The sequence below is a fragment of the Mus musculus genome, chromosome 16 (genome assembly GCF_000001635.26).
Source record: "Mus musculus strain C57BL/6J chromosome 16, GRCm38.p6 C57BL/6J".
Classification (NCBI taxonomy): domain Eukaryota; kingdom Metazoa; phylum Chordata; class Mammalia; order Rodentia; family Muridae; genus Mus; species Mus musculus.
In genome coordinates, this window is record NC_000082.6 from 46,100,206 (window position 1) to 46,116,374 (window position 16,169).

The 16,169-nt window shown below is 39.9% G+C and overlaps 1 protein-coding gene across 2 annotated transcripts in view; it reads right to left on the reverse strand.

Annotated features, from left to right (window-relative positions):
• The window catches only part of Cd96 (CD96 antigen), an 84,597-nt gene that overhangs the window by 64,554 nt on the left and 3,874 nt on the right, over positions 1-16,169 (reverse strand). The window contains exon 3 of one of the 2 annotated variants that reach the window (NM_032465.2): positions 8,842-8,960. The exons of the other annotated variant lie outside the window; for it this stretch is intronic. Within the exon in view, the coding sequence (NP_115854.2) occupies positions 8,842-8,960 (119 nt within the window). The remainder of the gene's footprint in view (positions 1-8,841; positions 8,961-16,169) is intronic. 2 annotated transcript variants of the gene reach the window in all.

A 16,169-nucleotide genomic window follows, 5' to 3' on the forward strand; every position in this document is an offset into this window, starting at 1 on the left:
TTGGCTGAATCTGGCTGAGTTTATTATCTGTCATATACCAATGAAACTCTAGGGTTCCTTGCAAAGAACTTCAGCCTGCATAAACCTTTCCCCCCTGAAGCAAGCTATGCACTTCTACAGCTTCATAAAGCAGTCTTTGGAGAGTAGGCATCATCTTCCTTTTGAAGAAGAGCAAAGGGAGAATATATTCCCAAGACAGGAGAGCCCTGAGTACCCACAGAATGAAGTAGAAGTCTTTTCCCTCAACACCACAGATCTGAAGGTAATAGTAAAGGAAGTTGGCTCCCCCTGCAGGGCCGTCAGCACAAGGTACTTCTTACAGCTGGTTTTTATAATGATTTTGTAGTTCAAAATGTTCTTGGAGAGACTTTAATGGGAATAGCTTCTAACATTACTAAGAGACACAGCCTCACAGCTGACTTTCTGTCCCTTATTCTACAACGTTCCCTGAGGCTTAGGTCTGGAGTCCTTAGTAGATGTGTACATTGGAATTGCATTCTACAACTCTGCATTTTGATTGGCTGTGGCTTTCTACATTTGTCTCTGTCTGTTGCAAGGAGAAGTTTCTTTCATGAGGTGTGAGAACTATGCTTATCTGTGAGTATAGGGACAAATGATTGCCTACACATGAGTTGAACGAGGACAACAAGAATAGGCAGGGCAGGGTAGGCGGGGAAGAGGACAATGCCTCAAACCTACATAAAGAACTATGGGAAACTAAGGAACTCTAAGAATGAGAAAAATAACCTTCTCCGAGGAAGAGCATACTGATGGGGTATCCAATACCAAACGGCTAGCCCGGAAAACAAACATGTACACATGTAACATCAAGTAACGTAAAAAGAGGGCTGGAGAGACAGCTCAGCAATAAAACAGCTAGGCTCACAAACAAAAAACAATGAATGAAAAAAGAGGCCACAAATTTGAAAATGAACAAGGAGGAATATATGGGGTTGGGGGTTGGAGGGAGGAAAAAGAAGAGGCAAGTTACGTAATTACATTATAATCTCAAAAATGGAATATGTTCTTGGCCTTTGAACTGTCAATCATGAGTCAGAAAGAGAGTCAACAGACCCAATCCCTCCCCCCTGAACTATTGATTACTGATAGATTTTGATGGACGGGTAGTAGTTGTCTTTATTTGTGTAACCATTCATGAGCCAGACAAAAAGTCCCACCGATAGTGCTTGTTAAACTCAGTGGGTCAGAAACTCAAGCAAAAAGACATGAATGTGGGAACGGATCTTGTGTAAGGAGAGGGTTGACCGGGTGGGAGGGAAATAAGAAGGGTCAAGTGCGTCGGGGGTAACTACCATGCATTGCATACATGTATGGAATCCTTAAAGAATAAATTTAGTAGGTTATTTTAAAGAGTTCTTGCTTGTTTCACCATGTGGGTTTTCTATTTGGGACATTTCCATCTGTCACATTGTTAGAGGCACAGGGTATACACAAGGTGGAGACTGGTAAGAAAATGCTTTTGCTTGGATTGTAAATCAAGGTAGGACTTGCTCTGATAGTTCGATTCATAAAAATACCATACCACTATATATAGCAATGTATCTAACAGGTTTCTGTTTTATTTGCTTTCCCTTGGCATTTGGCAGTTGCAGAGGGAGAGGATAGCTTTGTTTTTTAAAGGTGGAATTCAGCTACAACGTGCCCTGAGGCATGTGACAGAAGGAAATCCTGAGGGATTGTAGATTGGGCCCTCCAGGGGCCCAAACCTGCATTTGCATCACAGAGCAAAAGGGGAAGCAAATCTAGTTCAGAGAAACCACCCAGTATCTAAAGCTAGGAGAGGGGGCAGTGCTATAAGCACACTGTGACTACAGCTGAAAGGTTCCGTTCTTATTACTACAGCTTTTTACTTTTAAACTGCTATTTCTCTTTTGGTTTGGATTGTAATATAATTACATCACTTTTCTCTTCCCTTTCCTCCCTCCAAAGCCTCCCATATACCCTTCCTTGCTATTTCCAATTCGTGGCCTCTATTTTTATTATTGTTACACAAATATATGTTCATATTACACATATATTATATTATATACATTCCAAAATGCATTCATATACTCTGCTCATTTTATAGAATGTTACTCATATGTATGTTTTCAGGATGACCACTTGGTACTGGATAACCACTTGGTATGCTTTAATCTATTTAGTGCACTCTATGTTCGAAGCACTGCAAAGTTTATTCAAGCCTATCTTATACCCCTTACTCCAGTCTTCAGGAAATTAACTTTCCCGCAGCTACGGAGAATAAGAAGGTCCTCATATCAAAGGGTTTTAAAGCATAGATGCTCAGAAGTAAGGAAAATCATGCTTCAGGACTATACATACAGAACAAATCTGAACCACTAGATAATTTAAAAATATATAAAACTTTGGGCATATCTATAATGAGAAATTTAGGACAAATTCCAGAAAGACTTTATACAGAAATCAGGGCTGGATGCTGGTTGATAGGGCCTTATGTTATACAGACCCACCTGTGGTGGCCTGCAACATACAGCATATTTCAACTGCTATTGAGTATAAACAATCTCAGTTGACCTGCTCTGCAGGCAGACTGGCAGGGGACCACACACAGACAGCCTTTATTTCTACTTTTTTTTTCTTTCTGTTTTTCAGAGAACAAAATATCTACCTTTAAAAATGTTAATAAGTACTTCAAAAACTTTATGGGTTTACATCTTGATAAACCTTTAAAATGTTTTGATATGCTATATAAATCTAACTAGCAATATAGTCCACACACTTAATAGCTGGTCACTAAGTTCACTCTTCCCTAGTTGTACCCACAAACACTCTGTGGTTTTTATGAACATTTATGTTGTCCCCATCTAAATGGGAAGTTTGGAGGGTTATTGCTATGGTTAATATGGTTTTGTTCCTGTACCTCTAAATCTTCTTCCCAGAGTCACAGTGTTGAAAGTGCTGCCCAGATGGAGACACTTGGCCTATGAAATCTCTTCCCACAAGAATGAGACCTTGAAGGGTCTAGAACATAGCTCACTGCCAACACTACCAAAACTGCAACCAAACAGAAAAGGTCACACCCAAAACAAGCATATAAACAAAATGGTGTTTGTGGGAGTAGATTTCCTGTCCTCCACCCTTCCAGTCTTCTGTCATGTAGGGCCATAGTAGTCGTCATCTGTAGAACAGCACGCAAACAACCGTCTCTGAAGCAGAGGGTCCAGTCCCTTAAACCATGCACCTTGATTTTTGGATTTCTTGCCTTACAGGATTGTGAGAAAAATAAGTCTCTGTTCTTCATCAACTCCCCAGTCTCAGGTGCCCTGTGACAGTAACACACAGCGGACTATGAGAGTTATAAAGCCATGCACAGCTCTGTTTACCCCGCCTCTGTTAACCCACGACCAGATTCATGATTACCTCGAAGACTCAAGAACCACAGGTTGCTTGGAACATACTATTCCTCCAGTAATATAAATATAATGAGATCTCATAGCAAATAACCAAAGGTGGGACTTTATTTAAAAGTTTGATACTGTTCACCATGCGCTTTCCTTATATTCTTTTAAAATGCTGTATTAAAGTATTTGTATTGATTGCTTGTTGGACCGTGAAAGGCAGTCTGTGTTCTGGTCGAGCGAGGCTTACTGGGGAGACCCAGTAGAAAAATCTACGAGGGACGGAACCTTAACCTATGCTCCCAGACACAAGCGCCTGACACCACATCAACTCCTCAACTCCATAATCCTGTGACTATCAGTCACATAGACAATGGCCCAGGGACGCCAAAACCGGCTCCCCGTAGTACCCAGCGGGTCTGTGGGAGTCCAAGCCGAGACTGTGCCTACCCTACCACCTGGAGCGGGGTTGTGCAGCCTATGAGGCCCGACGCTCCGTGGGGTCCGGCAGTAGTCTACCTGAGCTCTGGTAGAACACGGGTCTCCTACCTCTTTATTTCCCGCGCGTGGTGCTCCACAATTTCTGATTTGTGTTGCATTCCTGAATGTGGCTTTCATGGATAAGGGCCTTCCACATCTCACCCTAAATTTAGCCCTTAAGTTGCACAGCCAGTAAGGACTTGAACATAGCAGTTTCTCTCAAACCCCATGCTGTTAGTGAATTTCCTATGTAAAACCTTACAAGAGGTAGAGGGCTATCTTTGCTTTATCTGCTTGCAGTCTGTTTGAGATGAATACTTCACAAGAAAAAAGTTAAAAAAAAATTCAAGGCTCCAAGAAGGGATGTGACTATTTATTTAAATTATGTACAAACTGGTAACAAAATTTGGTGGAGACTAGATAGGTCATTTTGAATCACGGAACATTGTTGCTACATACTCCTTTGTCTGCAGTTAGTGCTGAGGCCTGTCGGTTTTTGTAGTGGGATCAGGGTTTCCAGTTCTGCAGAGAGCCGTTGGTGCTGTTACGTTTAGTGGTTCTTTCTTGTCTCTGGTTGGCTTCAGATGCTTGGAGCCAGCTCCGAGTTAGCTCGGGCTGCATTGAGCAGACACCCGGCAGGTGCAGTGTGCTCTGAGCTCTTTCATGGTCATTGCTTACCATAGTGCTTCCTGCTTCTCTATCTCCAGTGTACTTCACATCTTCACATTTTCTCCACGCACTCTCCACCCTGCCAGCACGGTCAAACCTGGCAGCACTGTCAAAGCAGGCTGCTTGCAACACTCCTTACATTTATTTTCAGGAGCAAGGATGAGTATCTCTAACCACCACTAGCTGTTAACCCTTTGTAGTCCTGGCTGTCTGTCCTGAAACTTGCTTGGTCGGTCTGGCTGACCTTGAACTTATAATAGATCTGCCTGCCTCTGCTTCCCAAATGCTGGGACTAAAGGCATACAGTACCATACTTGTTTTGCGGGTCCTTTGTATTTTGATAAGACCCAGGACAATGCCGATCAGCTGCCACCGGGTAAGAGGGAAGATGTTGTTTTCTAAATCACAAGGTTTCATATATGCACCTGAAACCATTGCTCCTTCCCTGATTATAAAACAGTGCAAAAACTAAAGAAAACTATGATGAAACAAACAATATTAAATGTCCTGTTCCCCCTTCATGATTTGAACTAGAAAAATCTGAAGCTCTTTTAACATTTTATTCATTCTTTGAGAATTTCATATATGTAGACTGTGTATTTTGATCACATCCAATCACACATATTATTTGAGAATTTCATATATGTAATGGTGTATTTTGCTTCTATGTACCCCTCTTCCACCTCTCGGATGCAATGTCTCCTCTCCCTCCATCCATCCTGTCCCTCACACCTTCCTCTTTTTTCCTCTTTCTCTTCCTCCTGCCTTGTTCTGCTTCTATTTCTGCTGCTTCTACTTCTTCTGCTTCTCCTTCTTCTCTTTCCTTCTCCTTCTTATTCTTTCTTCTCATTCGTGTTCTTCTTCATCTTCTCCCTTCTTCCTCCTTCTCCTTCTGCTTTACTGTCTCCTTCCTTTTCCTTCTTTATAACTCATGAAGTCTAGTGCTGACTATATATATAGGCTTAGGGATGTCCTTTAATGCCCTTTAGAGCGTGGGCAACCTATCGGGACCGCATCCCGGAAGAAAACCCATCAACCCTCTCCCAGAAGTCATCAAGTGCCAATAACTGTTCACTTGGGAGTGGGGACACATTAATTCATTTCCCATCCATGCGGAATGTTGACTGGCTTGATCCTGCGGATGCCTTGTGCAGTCACCTGCAGCTATTGTGATTTTGTAGGTGCAATGGCCCTGTCATATCATATGCAGAAGTCACTACCTCACAGAAGTCTTTTTACCCCTCTGACTTTTACAACAGCCTTTCTGCCCTTATTCCATGATGCTCCCAGAGCCTTGTGAGAAGTTGGTATGTTAGAGATGTCCCATTTGTGACTGGGCACTTCACAGTCATTTATAATTGGTGCTAGTTGTTCTGTCTCCGTGGCAAAAAAGAAGCTTCCCTCGTGAGCAGTAAAAGCTGTTTAATCTATGGGTATATTTATAAGTATTTAGACAGTCCTCTTTCTGTTTTTATTGATTTTAAAATATATTTTATGATTTCAAAGATTTCAAACAAGTACTTTGATCATATTCACCACAACTCTTCTCTCTAAATTCTCCCAGACCCATCTTCACCGCTTCACACCCCCAACCTTGTGTCCCCTCTGTGTTTTTTTAAAAAACAATCCATTGCATCCAATTTGTGCTGTTCCTGGACTACCAGGTGTGGGGCCATCCCTGGATGGAGGTAAAGCTACTAGAAGTCACATCCTTAAAGAGAACCAACTTCTCATTTACACAGAAGCTTTTAGCTGTCCCAAGCTCTTCAGTTAGGGGTATAGGATTCTAAGCATCTCCTGTTCCATGCCAGAATGCTGACTTCCTTGGTCTTCTACAAGTCTTATGCAGGCAACCACAAGCCACTGTAAGCTCATAAGCAGTGGTGAAGGATCTCTGTTTAGTTCATTGACTGTGGGATCACATATTTCCCTAAGATATTTTCCACTGTATACTACTAGTTTGTATGTATGACTACCAGGGTCTTGTTATAGCATGTGTCTGTCTTTTGCTATAAACTGTCTTCTATTATGTGATCCAACATAACTTTTCAAAAAGCTTTTCTGGAATTATCTGATAAATTGTTTTCCCTGAACACTCCTATTCTTTTTTACATTTTATTAAAAACACATGACATGATAGAAAATATGTCTAATATAGTCTGTATCCCTGTGGGTTCTAACACTCAAATCAGAGTCACATCTGTTTATTGGATTGAATTAAAATTTATACTGTGGGAAATCACAGGATGATAGTTTGTAATGAAAACAGAATATTAGAATGTATTTAGAAACTCCCAGAATAAGCCTGAAGGATTTCCCTGATGCTGGTATGTGTCCTAGGAATTAAGTAGCAAAATTAGCATTTGCCATTTATCTACCCACCCATATCTCAACTATACCCACATAGTCCTTGATTTCTTATATATCACTCCACTGTTCACATAGATGCTTGTGCTTTCTTAGGTAACTGAATTATCCTGTGACAGCTGCTGAATGTTAGATTCACTGTGTCCGATGCCTATTGAATTCAGTGTAGTACAGTCCTGAAATATAACTCCCTAAAGGGAATGATCTGCTCCACTTTACACAGCTGACCATGAGACCATGTACACATAGCAAGTACATTTTCCAATGATATTGAGAATCCTAATAATAACTTCCCCCATGAGGTTTCCAACTGAGTTAATTAGATTTTAGAATTTCACATGCACAACAACATGACTTTTATTTTCTGGGGACTTGGGTCATTTTGGTCTTCAGAACCGTTCTTAGGGTTTAATGAAACACTCCGGGCAGGAGGCCTTTCATTGCAGCTCCACAGAGTTTCGGGGCTCAGCACAGCAGGTTCCTGCCGGCTGAGCTTATCTTCATCATTTCTCCTCCTTACCCTTTTACTTAAAGCCACATTATTTCCTGTTTGTGAGAATCTGTGTCACCTCTGAAGACATTCAGCAATGAAGACCTGGGGAAGCCTCTATTTCTTAATATAGGGACATAAGATGTTTTCACACCAGACTTAGTAAATTCTGGAGCCATTTGTAGTTAGGGCAAGGCTATAGGTCAGCAAGGCAAACAGATTTTGACATTTAAAAGGAGAGTGCACAGTGGAAACAGCATATTGCCAACACGATATTCCCTTTGTAGGAAGGATTCTTTCAATGGGATCTCCCAATTTGTCATTATTACAATCTGTTCTTTAAAATGACAGTTTGTCTTGAGGGTCTGCTGATGGTTTAGACTTATCATCTTGCTCTAGGTAGCTCACGTCCTCTCTGGCCCTCATTTGTTCTAAATGTCTGTACGGGATCAATACAAAATGTTTATACCACCTTCCAAGTTTCCTTGAAGGACACTGCTAGATAAAGGAGACTTCTAAGTTATTTAATATCTGACACATAATGAGCTGGCTCTCATTAACCAACCAAACAGCACAAGTGTAGTGACCACCCATTTAGTATGAAGATGGTAAATAGGTGGCCTGAGATCTGTCCCTGGGACTACAGGATGGAAGAAGAGAACTGACTCCTAAATGTTGTTCTCTGGCTTCACACAACCCCCAATTAAATAAATACATGAAACTTTTAAAAGTCCTTATTCTGGCTCCTTGTAGTGGTTTCTAAAGGTCATGGTTTCTATTTTCTTGTAGCCATTGCCTCAGTAAGAGAGTTGAATAGTAACGAGCCTCTCCGAAGCCTGTTTCTCCCATACACAGATGTGTTTTTAAGCAAGATATTTGTGTGTGTGTGTGTTTCCGTATGTGTATGTAGGCACTTATGGGGGTCAGAAGACAGGGGTTGAGTTGGATTCCTTGTGTGCCTATTAGTGCCCTCTGATAGAGCAGTAAGCACTCAACGGCTGAGCTATCTTTCCAGACTCCTCCTCTTGTATTTTGTAAGCATTGAATTGTTTTTGCATTTCTTGATTAAAGCAATGCAGGATTGTGGCAATGCAGGTTCTGGGAAATGGGGTCTATATCTCTATAAATGTTATTTGTAAAACAAACATCTGTGCTCAGGGGCTGCTGTAAGTGGTTCCTCACTGGGGCAGCATCACACCTTGTTCTCTCTGCAGTCATGGTCAGGTTTATCATTTGAAATAGAAATCTACCTCTAGGAGCTAATTTCAGAGTCCCACTGCATACATCGCTGCTTGCCTAGTTAGAAGACACCTTGGTGCCCTTTACTTCCTTCCTGAGCCCCTGGCATAATGCCTGGGTCTCATCAAGTTCTTCTCTATTATTACTTGCTATTCATTTCACCTCATTAATATTTAAAGATCATTACAGTTATTCACTGAAAAGGGCAACGCTTACCACCAACCATGAAAAGGTGAACCTAGGTGGAATTTCTGAGGAGGTATTTTGAAAGCATGGTATTTCCAGAGTCCGATTTGTCTCTATTTCTATTGTATAGTTGTGTTCATCTTGTGTATCTGGAACAAAACACAGGGTGGAAGATTCATGGATCTCGGCATACAAAGTACATTTTATCAAAGAGACAAAAAAAAAGTTTAGAATAGAGATCCATCCATCTTCAAGACACCTATGAAGTAAGGAGGCAGAATTCTACTGTAGTCCTTGTTTAAATGGCAAAACTGAACCAGGGGAAGTCTGGGCAATTACTCATCACTGAAAACTCACAGCGAAATTATTTAACAACCCAACTCAAAATTTGACATACTCTTCTGCTTTAACCCCAAATCAGTCCATCCATCTTGAGGTTCCATCCTTCTAAAATAGAACTGAGAACGACAGAGAAAGTAAGTTAAAATCACCTAGAAAATATCTACAAGAACATTAAACTATAACTAAACTACCAGACCAGGTAATAGCAACTGTTCGAAAAGAAAAAAGGAAAATGGACTAAGTTTCCTACGAGCTTTAGAACAGAGAAATCTGCTCCCCTGAGGGTGATCACTGCACAGACAGGCTGGCTAATCTGAGAACAACAGCAGAGGCGGAGAAGGGAGATGCAGGCCCCAGATTGCCAGTTTCTTCTTGGGAAACAGACTAGGTCCCCCATGCTGTGACAGATGGCCCGGTGGAATGTCCTCAGCGCTGTGTGGAAACCCTTAGGAGAAGAATTCAGATTAAGAGAGATGGATTCACTGTGAGAAATCAAAGAGGACATCCAGATAAAAGTGGGAGACAGAAGGAAAGGAAGCCCACCTCGACAGCCCGGCAGCATACGGTGGGGTTCCTCAAAGATAACAGACTCTGGCTCTGGACACAGCAAAGGCAACAGAAGAGCTAGCTGGGCTGACTTCCATGGTAAGGATAAGAACACACTCAAGCAGTAGAAGAATGATTGCGGTAGAATGAGCTGTTAAACTACAGTGAGAAAAAGGCCAGAGGATAAAATACCATTAATGTAACAACAAAAGCAGAGTGCTAACATGTCTACACACAAATAAAAGCTACAACCTCATTACTCAAAATGAGTTGAAAGAAAAAAGACGACATAAACTGTAGAAAATTGGGAAGGGCTGATAAATGAGTTCACTGAAGATAAGATGACTCGTGAGAGATAGGCGATGTAAGTCAGAAAATCATTTTCAAAAATCACTCTGGGAATGAGACAAATTTAGAACAAAGCGGAAGCTGTATGCGCACAAGAGCTAATGCACTGAGAGAAATTTTACAAATCAAAGGAGAAAAATATTTAGATAAATAATTTTAAAATAAGATATTCAAATAATATGGTATGTACATATATAGTCACAAATGCTAAAAACCATAATTTGCAAATTTGTTTAAAATAAAACATGACTACAGAAAGGCTCACAGTTAGGGCTGATTATTCACTAATAATTGTTATAAGGATGTGAATACTTACAAGAGGTCTAGTGGGTACACAATAGAGGTCTAGAAAATGAATAGAAAGTAGAGACTGGCTTTTCTTATAGGGAAAAAGGAGGTCCATGAGGAAAATAAAAGACAAGGGCAAAATTGGGCAAAAATGCTAAATATAGCTATTTCATACCCCTGAGCATTGACATGAAATTAAAAAGCATACTTTTCTTGTAAAACTTCTATTGCCTCCATGAAAACAACAGCAACGCTCAGGCTTCTCACCTTTGGCGCTTCATTCTGTCACCTGCCTGCCCCCTTGGTCATGGAGAAAGATTTTACCACACACTGGGACTTGATTTTAGCTTTCCCATGTCCAGAACAATGAGAGAATACATTTTATTTTCACTGGCCAGCCTGTGGTGGGGTGCTAAGGACCAGTACATCATTTAGTGTAGACTACCTGGGAACAGGATTCTTGAGGACTGATGTAAGGTGTCTACATATTCTAGACTGACTGAGAAAGCACGTCTTTTGGGGAGAGAACACTGGGGACTGTAGCCTACATGTCCTATGAGTGCTGTTAGCATGGGAATCCAACTCTAGTGACTTTAATCCATTCCCAGTGCCTGGCCTCTGTAATGTAAGGAGGTTATCCTCAAGCTCTAGCATTTAAGAGGACAAATATGCTTATGGTAGATTATTTCAGTTCTTATACATTGAATTGATACTTTCAGTAGACATAGAACTCCTTGGTGAGCTGTGGCTAATTTTAGTATTTTGGACAAGTCTTCTGACCTCTGGTGTTTCTGATAAGAGTCCCTTTTGATTGTTTTATTGGTGAGCCATAGGGAATGAGGTTTTTTTGTTTTTTATGCTTCTATGTTTTACTTATTTTATTTGCTAGTTTCTCTTTGACATTCAGAACTGCATGACTATTGTCTAGGTGGATGCATCTCTGTGTATCTTATTCAACCTTCTAGAGTTCCTGGAGGAATAGAAAATACTAAGATATTGGCCAACATTTGCTGGAAAACAGGAGTCCTGGAACTGAAAAGCAGTCATCTTGTTTCCCTTCCCAACTATTATACCTTTAAAAGAGTTTTGTTAAGACATGAAAGTATAAAGGAGGCTAGTTGGGAAGAAAAGGCTACTAGAAGATTGGGAGGGAGACATGAGATGGCATTGTGGGTGAATATGATCAGAGTATATTATATGCGTGTATAAAATGTCAAAATGAAACATAATGTATGCTGTTACAAACATTATAAAAGCATTCTCTATTTCTGAATAGTTTTCCTATATATTAAGGATTTAAGGACCTTCTGTTTTCTCAGAAAAATTGATTTTCTTACTAACTCTGATATAGTTAATTCTTTTTAAGTATATCCTGCCCATTGGCTTTGGAGTATAGTAAGGTGCCTTGAATTATTAAAAACCACCCGCACTACAAACCAACACAAAGCTTCGTTCAAACATTCACAGTCTTTCTGTTGCTATGGATCAGTGGCTAGAAGCTGCATCAATACTTGCTGTCCCCACAACCCTGTCTCCCACTCCCTGTTCTTTCTTCCATCCGGTTTCTTTTCTGTTCCATAATGCCACCAACACAAGCTTGAACTAACTGGTCAATACCTTTCATGCTCCTAAATGCAATCCAATAACCACTGGCCTTCCCAGAAGTGTCAGGATGGATGGATGCTGCTTTTATGCAATTATCCTTCTAGGCTTCTCTGACCTGGTTCTCTCTTCTCACTCTTGTTTGGCTTTTTAATCTACTCTTAGATGTCCTGTGGAGTCATATCACTCCACTCATGTCTCTGTCCTCTGAGTTGAAGCACTAACTACATGTCTTTTCTCATTTGATTTCTCTACCTAGACTACCTCTTTCACACCTAGAAATTTAGTTGTACCCTATGCTCAGAAAATGTACTAACATGGTATCTTTACTTAGGTTTCTGTGCTAGCTGAGGGGCAACATAGCCAGCTGTGTACATGTCGTTATTCTCAACTTTCCTGCCTAAGTCAAACATATGATGTAGAACTTGAATGATCTCTGAACCATCTGGTCAGATTACAGTGTCCCCTAACACGGCAAGTGAGTAATATATTCTGAAAATCAAAGTAACATGCTTTGAATTTCAATTGCCATATATGTGATATACCACCAGATATTATGGATGGCCTACTTAAACATGGCTCCTGTCTAGATATTGCTCTACATCAATCTCTTTGCCATTATACTCAGAATTACCATAATATCTTCTTTCCATTTCTGATATTATATCACTTTCTTACACTATCCTTTCTGCTTTTCCTCAATTCATTCCCTAGAACTTAGTTAAAGCAAACAAAACACAAACAAAAAGCACCCCATTTTTGAAATGCAAAATGAAAAGTGTTAAAGAAAACCACCTTGACTAGTTTCTATGGCTCTTGACCACACTAATCTTGCTTTCAGTGGCCTTAACTGAATTCTTTTTGCTCTAGTCATAATTCTTTTTAGAATCCCAGGGTTGATGCATTTCCTGAACCACAGAGCCTGCACATAGCCTGTTTGCTAATGACAATTTCTTGGTCTTCCATCTCTTAGTTAATAACTGCTCCAAAGGATGGGAGGGCTCTAGGAAACCTTTCCTGAATTCCCCAGGACATTCTTTCTAGGCTTCACTGACCTGGGCCTACTTTCTCCCTGCACCAGAACTCCTCACTGTTGCTGTTTAACACTTAATTGATATCTGTTCCTTCTACTGGGCATGGCGATGCTGCAGGGCAGGCAGGTCACCTTGTCTGCATCCCTCATTGCCACATCTAACCCAGAGTCCCTTGTATTCAGCAATATCTCTTATAAATTATGTGCTGGACAAAGACTGCACACAAGACATTGATGAAAGTCACTATTCAGGTTAAATGACAAATTAATTTACAGAGAACTTAGCCACATGTAGCTTATTAATAATGAATTTTCTTCTTTTATTGACATTTTTATATTTTAAAAGAAAAATGGTGATAAAGTTAGAATCATAGTGGTGTATTTCTTGACTAGCAAGTTTTCATATGCTGCCATTATTTAATGCCTGCCCACATTTCTACCTTTTTGTATCCTTCTCTCTTCACAGTTCTGAAACTGTGTTCATTTACTTTTTTATAGTATTTTATTAATGATTTGTTAATTTTAATATAACAATATTTGTTAAGATTTAAATAAAAGTTTTTGTGAATTTTATGGACACATACAATATAGTGTCTTAATTATTTTCATTCCCTGCACCTCCCTTATCAACCTCCCACTTTCTTTCTCACATTTGTGCCCTCTTCTAAATTATTTTTCTAACCAAGGGCCCAATTTGTGCTGTTCATATTTACATATAGGTGTGAGACCATTCACTTATGCATAATCTATGTACCAAGGCCCAGTATCTTAAAGAAAACTGACTATTCCTCCAATAGATGCTGTCAACTGTCAGTATCAGCAAGAGTAGGAGCTTGCCTGGCTTTCCCCACGCATGCTGGAATGTTGACCAGTTTGATCTGTGCAAGCAACTACAATTGTTCATCGTTATGTTTCCAAGATTAGAAAGTTTCTATGCATTGCTATCATCACTCTGCTTTTCCTTGTGATGCTAGTGATGGAACTCAGTGCCTCCCCCAGGCTGGGCAGACACTGTGTCACTGAGCTACAATACAAACCCACCTTCTACTGAGTGTATTAGTGCTCTGTCTTTATCTACCTTTTTCTCTACCACCCTTGCTTCTGGTAACATTAACAACCTCTGGGTTTTGATGGCAATTTGGGAAACCATCAAACTATGCTGTACTCTTATAATTCACTGTAACAACTACATCTTCCCCCATAGGTTAAAAAGTACTATCTGAAGAACTATAGACCAAGTAGCACTCAAATTTCTGAAATGTAGATTATTATAAACCAAGGACTCACTCAGGGAGCTATGTTTCTTCAAATAACCCGAAGACTCCTGATTCATGGAGAAACATATTAAATTGAAATGAAAATAAAGCAAATACCAAATTAATTATTCATCATATTTCCATTTATATCCACAGCTTCTGCACACACTAAGATACACAGGGACAAAATATTATGAAAAGGGATCAGCTAGCTGTCTTTCTTCGTTGAGCCCTCAGGGGACACAAGAACAGGATTTAGATACTTCTGGCTTTGTAAATGACCAGGAAGAACGACTCTGATGACAAGAGAAAGGAAATAGGAAGAGGTGATGAACCTCGCCATCTCCAAGTCTCCTAGTCTCTCCTGAATCACTTGAGTTAACACTTGTTCACATTCTTCAAATGTTTTTTACACTTCATATGTGTGGCTCACTTACTCATCTGGCTTAGAAACACGAATGTCTTGCAGAAGCTCAACAGAGAACTTGATACAATGGGTGCAGTGGAAAGATAACATGCCATTGGGTGGGGACTTGTTCACAATGTCAGAAAACAGACACTTTCTCTACTCTTCTAGTAACTCCTCAGTTCTACTTTAAGTCCCAGTTTTTGTACCTGTTTTGTTTCTTCTCTTCTCTGTTTTTATTTTTTTAATAAATTGTGATCTGTTTGTACTGGATACTCAGGAGTAAATCTCTGTCTTAACACTGTTGTTTCCCATCTGATCTGGAGCATCAACAACATAAGCTCAGGAAAAAGACTGGAAATTTTCCAACCACAGAAAACATAAATGTGGCTCTGATTCTCCACCTATTTACAGTTTTAGTGGATACAAACGTAAGCACCTTGTATTGCTCTCTCTTTTATTAAAGTCAGTGTCACTCACTTCTGAATAATATCTCTTTTCCATTCTTGCCTTCATTGGAACCATAGTATATTATCATTTTTATAGCATAGACCCCAGATGTCTAAATGATGGATGGTGGTAGTCTTTTAAGTACAGGGATGGCAGATACAATCATATGGCTATTTCTCAATGGAGTATTGATCAGATCCTCAGAGTTGTGATAGCATAATCTATTGGGGTTGACACAATATACCAAAACTATGTCTAAATCCAAAGTCAAGATATATTTGTGTTCATGTCTGACAATACCTCACGAATCCAATGAGGATCCAAATTAGACGACTCTACAAAGAAAAAATTTAAATTTAATAAGAATTGAAAAATAAAGTTACTCCTTGTATTACTATTACTACTCCTCCTCCACTACTACTGCTACCACCACTACTACTAATACCAATCATTTGCAAAACTCCTACCTTATATTAAATATTTATTTATTATTTTATGCATATGAATGTTGGCCTACACATACATATGTGTGCCTGGTGCCTGAGCAGGCCAGAAGAAAGCATCAGGTCCTCCAAAACTGGAGTTATAGCTGGCTGTAAGCCATCATGTGGATGCTGGGAATTGAACTTAGGTCCTCTGCAAGAAAAACAAGTGCTTTTAAAGGCTAAGACAGTTCTATAGCCAATCTCATACCTTTTAATAGAAAGTGTAGTAAGTGTGAAAAATCACAGATTACCTTATTTAATTACCAAGATAAGGGTACCCATCGAGGAGGGACTACGATCATATACATTTGTTATGTGAGGAACCAAAGCGTAGAAACCTGAAATGATTACTTAGTGGGACTCAGTGATGTCTGTAGTAAGTGACACATCCAGTTCACTGCTGATGACCTGAATTCAAAGTCCCCGTAGCTAAGTGTAGCTTTAAAAAGGTCTTACTTTATTTTAACCACCTATGCCATTGTCAACTGATCTGAAGTTGTCTTTTGCTCCATTTGGTGCAATCGGACCTCACTTTGAGATTATCTGAACATCGTTGTCTTAGAGCAGCAAGAGTTAGATGTGGAGAGGAGTTGAGAAATCCA